Source organism: Miniopterus schreibersii (assembly GCF_964146895.1).
Source record: "Miniopterus schreibersii genome assembly, chromosome: 8".
Taxonomy (NCBI): Eukaryota; Metazoa; Chordata; class Mammalia; order Chiroptera; family Miniopteridae; genus Miniopterus; species Miniopterus schreibersii.
The window spans coordinates 23,382,046-23,390,893 of NC_138109.1; the positions used below are offsets into that span (position 1 = coordinate 23,382,046).

Consider the following 8,848-nt stretch of genomic DNA (forward strand, 5'->3'; position numbering starts at 1 on the left):
TTGTTTATATGATGAGATGAATAGTCATATATTTTTACTTCTCACATATGTAAGTATACATGTAGGGTAAATTTCTAAAACTGGAATTTCAGTGCTAGAGTGTGTGCATTTGTATGATGGATATTGCCAAATTGACCTTCATAGAGGTTGGACCAATTTATTTTCCACCAGCAAGATATAAAACTCCATGTCTGGTGCTGAACTCCATGTCTTAAACTCCATGTCTTAAACTCCATGTCTTAGACTGGCAGCCCTATCAGCCACCTGTGTCAGCCTGTCACAGTAACATAGCCTGGAAGTACTGGCTGAGCTGGATCAGCACATGACATCCCTGGAGCCAGAGTGGAATCTGTATCTTATCTAATAGCCAAGCCCATCAAAGTCTCAGGAACAAAAGGAGAAGACACTTTTCCACCAGCTGTTCTAGTCCCTGGGAGACAAAAGAAGTAGGACATGGCTTTCTAATTAATAAGCTATGAGTGAGAGCATGAATTAGTTAACATTGCTTATTATGTTGTGAAAACTGAGCAAGGTCACGACCACAGTGATTTTGTATGTGTTCATTTTTCAATCTGGTAAAATTTTATTAAAATGTTCATGATTCTCCATTCACTTTTCTCCTTCCCATATGGGCTTTAAACTGAATGTACAGGGTGGGCAAAGTAGGTCTACAGTTGTGAGTACATGAAACAGTTTATTCTTGTATTATTTATTTGCATTAAAACTACAAACCTACTTTTGCCCACCCGTGTATTAGTTGGAACTCTTTAGGTTGCAAATAACAGAAGTCAGCTGGGGCAATTTAAGTCTCAAAGGGGATGTTATTAGAGAGATAATGGACTATCTCATGTAATCCAGGGGCTGTAATACATTCTAACAGCGGACCGGGACTAGGACCTAAAGTGCTTTGGAAAACCCAGGCAGTTTTCTCTCCATTTGTCACCTCTGTCCCTTGTGTCTTCATTCTGGCTTTTTTTTAAAAAACCACATTGCAAATCATGGTGCAGGGAGATACAGCACCCAAGGTGGCAAAGCCAAGACGCAGCTCTTACCGGACTAGGCCACGTGCGGGGAGAAAGGGACGCGTCCAGGCCTTCCTCGGGCACGCGCGGGGCAGCAGCCGGGACGCCCGGCCAGAGGGGGCGCCTCTAGGTGGAGCGACAGCGCAGCTCGGCTCCCGATGAAACCACGAGCGCAGCCCGCGGCGCGCAGGGGGCCGGCCCGGGGGCACCGCGCTTCCGGTCCCTGCGCCGCCGCCGGAGGGACCCTCGCCCACCCGCAGCGCCGCGAGGACCCGGCGGCGCCGAGGCTTCCGGGAGGGGGCGGCGCTTGGGCGGCCGCGGGGCATCCGGACGCGCAGCTCGCCCCGCTCCGTGCGGGGCCTGGAAGGGAAGGGCTTCGGCCCGCGCGCTCCTGCGGGTCCTGGTCGAGTCCCGGAGCCGTTCCGAGGCCGCGGCGGAGCGGGGCGCAGGCCGGGATTCGCAGGAGGGTCCGAGGTTCGGGGAAGGCGGGCGAATGCGGGTGGCGGACTGAGGGGCTGCGTTTGGAGCTCAGGGGTCCTTCCCCGCCGTCGCCGCGTCCCGCCCCCGCCTCCCCGGGTGGCGGCGGCTCGTCCCCTCTGCCCGCGCGGGCCGGGCTCCTGTAGTTTCTGGACCTTTCACCCTCGGGAGACCCTGCGCTCCGCTGGGACCCCTTCCGGAGGCCGGCGACCCCTTGCTGCCGTCCCCAACTCCTCCAGGACATTGTCGGAAGCGCTCGGCAACCTCAGGGCAAGCGTGGAACTCCCGGGGGCCGCGGTGTGGGGCCCGTGGAAAGGCACCTCCTGCAGGCCAACGTCCCCGGAGCCCGAAGCCCGGCTGCTCCGAGCCAGTCGGACGCTGAGGCCGCGCAGGCGGCACCGTGACCTGCGGTCCCTGCCCGAGCTTCTCCTCTGAGCTTGGGGCTGGAAGAGGGAACCGACCGCGGAGCTCCGGGGGGACCTTGGTTATTTTTCATCCCTTTGCTTGCCAGGAACAGGGATTGGATGAAGTAGCTGCATCCAGGGTCTGGGGAGATTGGAGGAGTCGCGGAGGACTTGCCCCTGGAGAGAGGCTTGTGCAGTGCGGGTCACAGAGGAGGAACCGCCAGTGTGAGGGGTTGGTCGGGTGAGAAAGGACCGAAGTCCTCGTTCTCCCACAGCAAGCCCAGAGCTGCTAACCTGGAGCCTTGGATGCAGACCTGGCCTTTCAGAGCTCCTCTCCCCTCCCCCAGCCTTGTCATTTCAGCATTCCTCTCGCCCTGTGGGGAGGAAGGCCAACCAAGTCCCAGGTGAGTGGTTTTCCTCTCTGCTCAAGTGTAATCTGCTTTGTCAGAGGGAATTGATACACTGTCTCTTCGTTGGGAAGGGGAAGAAGACCCACATTTGTTCAGTGCCAATATGTATACTGTTGTATCACTTAATCAGTTGGGTAACTGAGTACAGTTTGAAGGAATACTCTAATTTTAAAGATGTATCAGTAGCCTCAGGAAAACTTGCCCAAGAGTACTCCCTAAAGCAAGAAGCATTCTACCAAATACTACTGACCTAGTCAGGATCAGGTTAAGAATCCAGATCTGTAGGATTCCCCAGACTCTAGACACTACGCTGGTGTGTCCCAAACATCTCACTCACCTGCCACCTAATGATTTTTGCCATACCTATGTACTATCTTTATTGTTATTTCCGTATTTTTAATTTAGTTAAAAATCAAACTTCTCTAAGAAACACTACCTATGAAATTATACATTTGATGGATGCTTTAATAACTACATTTATTCTAAGGTACATCTAAAAATGTTGATCAATGTACCATGTAAAATCATCCCATGTCAAGAAGATTCAAACTGCATTTTGGGAGGCAGTGCACTGCATCATGCTCTTGTTGGGGTTTTTTCTGCATAGGAAAGTCCAAGCTGCACATCTGAGTCTAAATTGCCAATCCCCAGTGTATTGTTTTCTTTTAGATGAATAATTCTACAGAGAATGCACCTCACCCCCCCACCCTCGCTTTGTGTATTTTCCACAAAACATTTTACTTAACCTGTTTAGGGCTACTCTCCTCAATGTATGAAAAAACAAGTAGGAAGCCCTTACCTTTCAAGAGCATACTCTCTCTTCGGACAGTTAATACATGAACATGAAATAATCTAAAACAGTACTGTCCAATAGAGCTTTCTGCGATCAGGGAACTGTTCTGTATCTGTGCCTTATAACGTGGTACCCACTAGCTACATGTAGCTACTGAGCACTTGAAATGTGCTCAATGCAACTGAGATAATGAGTTTTAAATTTTATTTAATTTTATTTAAGTTTAGTAATCTGTGGCTGGTGGCTACATATTGAACAGCCCAGGTCTAGATATTTGAAATGAAATATTTTCGAGGTCAGCTGATTTGGATTTAGTGCCCTGTCTCTGGTGTGGGGTGGTGGTGGTGGTGGGTTGGGGGTGGAAACCCCAAAGTATACCTGCTCATTGCCATTTAACTTTAGTTTCTTGGTAGAGGGTAAAGATTCTGTCCAACCTTCAGAGACTTAATGCTCCATATAACATTACTCATTTTGAAGCTATCATCATTTAAGGCACATTTACAGTTTCAGACACTTGTGCAATGTGCATCTTCTCTGTTTTATTTCTATTCAAGTATACCGTTTTCAAGGCATCAATTCTTAAGCTTTAAACCTGGGAGTTGGTGCATTCAGCTTACTTGTTGCTTATTAGAATAGAGGGAGGAAATGGCCCATAGTTACCTCAATTGGCTTAAATTCTGTGTCAAATTATTTATTTTTCTGGCACCCAAAGTCACATACTAGTGGACTGGGTATACTTTGTTTTGTTTTCTCTCTATGCAAGGTTAGATATGTGAGGTTAGGAGGAAGGCTTCAAACGAGTATCTTCACAAGAAAATTTGCCTAGTTTCTTAAGATTAAAAATACCTGAGAGACAAAGCAGTCAAAGGAGACGTGTGGTCTTTGTTTCCCGGTTTAAAGAAAAGCTATCAAAGACATTTTAGGGCAGCTGAAGAAGCTTGATTATGGACCAGAGTGTTAGGGAATTACTGATTTTGTAAGATGTGATAATAGTATTGTAGTTGATGTAGGAGAATGTACATATTTATATTTGAAGTGTTATGATGTCTGTAGTTTACTTTAAAATAGTTCAGCCAAAAGGAAAAAAAAAGCAGCACACATGAAAGAAGCAAAGGCAACAACATGTCAACAGTTGTTTATCTAGATGGTGTGTACATTATATGGGTATTCATGGTTCTGTTTTTTTGTTTCTCTGTATGTGTGAAATTTTTCATAATAAAATTTTTTTAAAGTACCTGTCCTGTGGTAGAATGGTGAGATATGGCGTGTGAAACACTTTGTAGCACATGATAATTGCACAATGAATATCACTATTATTTATATAATTGATTATATTATTGATACTAATAGTGCTTATTGACAGATATTTTCCATCATAAGCTAATGTCTTGTGGAGGGAGAAAATAAAAATGTTAGGAATATAATTTATACAGTCAGTAAGGATAAAGTAAAACCCACCAGGAGCTTTTTGTCCTTGCCATTTCCTTAACATATCTAAAGTGTAAAAAGCAACTGATTTCCACATGTCTCTGTGAACATCCTCTCTTGTTACTTCAGGCTATTACTTTGTGTATGAGTAGATCCATTTGTGTCAATAGTTGCAATTTTGTTCTTGCAAACTACATTTAAAAACAGCCATTGTGGAGCTGATTTTTCTCAAGAACATTTTGTAGTTGAGATTTATTTTCATAGTCAAGGATTTTGTATCAATGGAATTGTGGAAGTGATCCATGGCAAACTGTCAAACATTGTTCCAACATTTACAAAGATCTGTATTCACTTAAAATAATGAAACAATGTGCCAAGTCAGTAGAATTTTGAAGCAGAAAAGGCAAACTCAAATCTTTTAAATGAAGAAATTGAGGCCAAGGAAGGTGATTTGCTTAAAGTCACACATAATATGTTAGTGCCAGATTCAGGAATAAAGCTATTTTTCACTTAAAAAAATTTTCAAGCGTTCATACATGGATGATACAGGGGGCCCTATTATTGTAAATTGTACCTGTACTACAACTCTGTAGCATTACTAATTGATTGTAAACAAGTAGGCTTCTTTAAGGAATGTAAATAATTAGTTATAATTCTTTTTACTTATTTGGATAATGCATTTCTCTAACATGATGTGCAGGGCCTAGCCCAGTCCAGAGCTGTGCCATGGCAGAGACTGGGGAAGAAGAAGCGGTGTCAGCAGAGGCCTCAGGGTTCTCAGACTTGAGTGACTCGGAATTTCTGGACCTGGAAGATACCCAACAGGCAAGTGCTTCACTTAGCAAGCCTGGCCCTTCTTCTGAACTCCCTGGGAAGGATGGCAAGCCCATAAGCTTACCAAAGTGGAAAGGAGGATTGGATGTCTCATCACCCATGGAGCGATTCCACCTTAAGTATTTGTATGTGACTGACCTGTCTACTCAGAACTGGTGTGAACAGCAAATGGTATATGGGAAGGAGCTTCCTGGTTTCTTGGCACCTGAGAAGGCAGCTGTTTTGGACACTGGTGCCAGCATTCACCTGGCTAGAGAACTAGAAGTTCATGATCTTGTGACTGTCCCCACCACCAGCAAAGAAGATGCGTGGGGAATTAAGTTTCTGAATATGTTATCAATGATTCCTACCCTGCAGTCAGAAGGGCGCATCAGAGAGTTTCCAGTGTTTGGAGAAGTGGAGGGTGTGCTTCTTGTTGGAGTGATTGATGAGCTTCACTATACACCCAAGGGGGAACTGGAACTGGTTGAACTCAAGACACGCAGACGCCCCATGCTCCCTCTGGAAGCTCAGAAAAAAAAAGACCGTTTTCAAGTCAGCCTGTACAAATATATCTTTGATGCTATGGTACAAGGGAAAGTGACCACTGCTAGCCTAATCCACCACACAAAATTGCATCCAGAAAAGCCACTGGGACCTTCAGTGCTGAGGCATGCTCAGCAGGGAGGCTTCTCTGTGATGTCCTTGGGTGACCTCATGGAACTGGTCATCTTGTCTTTAACACTGTCTGACCTTCCAGTCATTGACATTCTGAAGATTGACTATATCCACCAAGAGACTGCCACTGTGCTGGGTTCAGAGATCGTGGCCTTTGAAGAGAAGGAGCTGAGAGGCAAAGTGCAGCACTATGTGGCCTACTGGATGGGCCACCGAGAGCCTCAAGGGGTTGATGTAGAGGAGGCTTGGAAATGCCGGACATGCAACTATGCAGATATCTGTGAGTGGAGGAAGGGTGGTGGGGTGCATAGCTCCGTGCTAGAGCCCCAGGCCAAAACCAAATGAAAAGAAGTTATGCCTTAAGGGACTTTGACCCTTCCTGCTTCTGATGTACTCAGTAGAGTAAAAGAGGACCAGTTGCTGAGCTGGGCTTTCATGGAGAGTATTTTATTTTGGTTCTTTTCATATTTTCTCAACCTCTAACCATTCAAATCTAGGACCAAGGCTCGGGTGAGTGGGAGAGATCTGGGATTATACTATACTTGGGGCTTTGGCATAGATTGCCAAGAAGACAGACGCTCGTCATGGCTGGAACAAAGGTGTCCTTCAGCAATCACTGCTTTCCTAAGAAGATTCTTTAACTTCTGTTAAGTTTCGTCCTTATTTTTTCTCAATTAAGGCTTTCTACATTTTATATAATAAAATAAAATGAAACACTGCCAGGTCAGTTAATGTTTTTTTGTGTGTGCATATGGTTTTCCCCATAACTTCAATCCTTCAAAGGTGACCATTGTAAATGATTGTGTGTATGCTATTCTAAGTCTTTAAGTACATACATAAACATATTTTTGAAGTGGAATTAATGGAATGAGCAGACCAAGCATTTTAAATAATCATAGTAAATATGCTCAAAGAAATAAGGGAATATTAAGCAGGAACAGAAAATCATAAAATGAAAATGTTAGATATGACAAATATAATACATGAAGTAGCAGTTACACTGTACAACCCAATATTACCACTCCTAGGTATATGTTAAAAAAAACTCTTACACAACAGGAAATATGAACAAGAATATACTTTGTAGCACTTTCACAATAGTGAAACCTAAACCTGGAAACTACCCAGGTGCCCATCATCAGAAGAGTGGATGATGTGGTACAGCAGCCAAAACAAATGAGCTACAATGGTACATGCAACAATGTGGCTGAATCTTAGCAGCACAATATTAAGTGAAAAAAATAAGTCCCAAAAGGTTATTTACATACACACACACACACATATGGTATTACCCTTTTTATAAAGTGAAAAACAAAAATAAAAACATTGAAAGGAAGATGTAAAGATAGTGGAGAGGAATTTCAGTATATCTTAGAAGGCAGGGGAGCCCTTAGCTGTAAACATCACCAAAGGGGCTAGAGGAAAGAGTGATCGGGACATCATCTAGAAGGTGAAGGCTTGTTTATGGAGACACTACTAGAGAATTGGCAGAAGTGGACGGAGGGGGAGAGCAGTTGGCAGGGATGGAGTTTCTATATTAAGTGGAAGGCCAAGAGCCAGCAAAACATGGTGAATATTGTTACTGTAACTGTTATACATGAACTGGTAAAACCTGGACATTTATAGGAGATACCATAGGTTACCTCTGGAGGCCTTCTGAACTATACACATCCTCTTTTCTCATTGACAATGGGAACCTTGTGATAATAATTCTTCCCACTTATGGAGTGAATGTTATGTGCCAGGCACTGTGCTAAGCACTTTTTATGATTAAATCTATGTATTCATTGTTATCCCTGGTGAGGGAACTGAGGCTCAGAAGACTTATAAAACTTGTCTAAGATCCCACAGTTTGAAAGTGATTGACTGTAACCAAATATGTCTGACCGCACTGCTTATGCTCTTAACCATTATGCTGTAAACTTTTCTTGCTGATGTTAAGCTTCATGCAGTGTATGTTATTCTAGGCCCTAGGAAGTTTGACATCAAATTGGGGGCATAGTAAACTGGATCTTATGGAATAAACAGTATTAAGCTAATAGTGTTCAAGAGAAGAACTTGCTCAGGGTTCTGTAACATTTATACTAGAAGTTTTAAGAAGAGGAAAATGAGAAAATCAGCTGGCTTCAGACAGTAACCCTGTCAGAATCCAGCATTTCTGTAAACCAGTAATTCCCTAAGCTCTCAAATCTTTACTTTTTAGGTTAACATCTCCTGGTTATTGCCTTATGGCTTCTCACAGAATAGTTGAGGCATCTGTAATTGGGATCACCTCAGGATCACTGATGATGTTTTCTACAAATACTTCCTTGGTTTGTAGCCTTCACATGTCGAATAATTTCATTTTTCCTTGTGAATATCAAAAATATGAAATGGATATTTATGACCAAAAAATACACAAGTGCTTTACACCAAAAACTAGAAAACATTGCTGAGAGAAATTAAAGCAGACTTAAAGAAATGAGATATACCATGCTCATGGATTGGAAAATGGTACTGTTAAGATACCAATTTTCCCCAAATTGATCTATAGGTTCAAGATGCTGAGCCAGACAAGTTCCATAATGCACTTAAGAGGATGAAGCTATAAACAGTTTCACATTTATTCAGTATTCACAAATTATTTAGCACCTATTATGTGCCAGGCTATGGAGATAATGTCATGAACAGAAGTAAAATTACACTCACACCAATTCTAATGTGTGTGTGATTTTTTCTCCACCACCGACCAATTCTCTGACACCAACTGAGTGTCCTACAATTCAGCTGAGTTCTGACACTATCTACCTGGTGATAGCATCAGATCCCACAGGTTAAGTGCTC

The 8,848-nt window shown here is 43.5% G+C and overlaps 1 protein-coding gene across 1 annotated transcript; it reads left to right on the plus strand.

Moving 5' to 3' along the window:
• The first annotated feature begins 1,201 nt into the window (after positions 1 to 1,201).
• Positions 1,202 to 6,752, plus strand: EXO5 (exonuclease 5). Its single transcript, XM_081144273.1, has 2 exons — positions 1,202 to 2,307; positions 5,235 to 6,752. Exon 2 carries the CDS (start codon positions 5,261 to 5,263, stop codon positions 6,368 to 6,370), a length of 1,110 nt encoding a protein of 369 aa, XP_081000399.1. The 5' UTR covers positions 1,202 to 2,307; positions 5,235 to 5,260; the 3' UTR covers positions 6,371 to 6,752.
• The last annotated feature ends 2,096 nt before the right edge of the window (positions 6,753 to 8,848 follow it).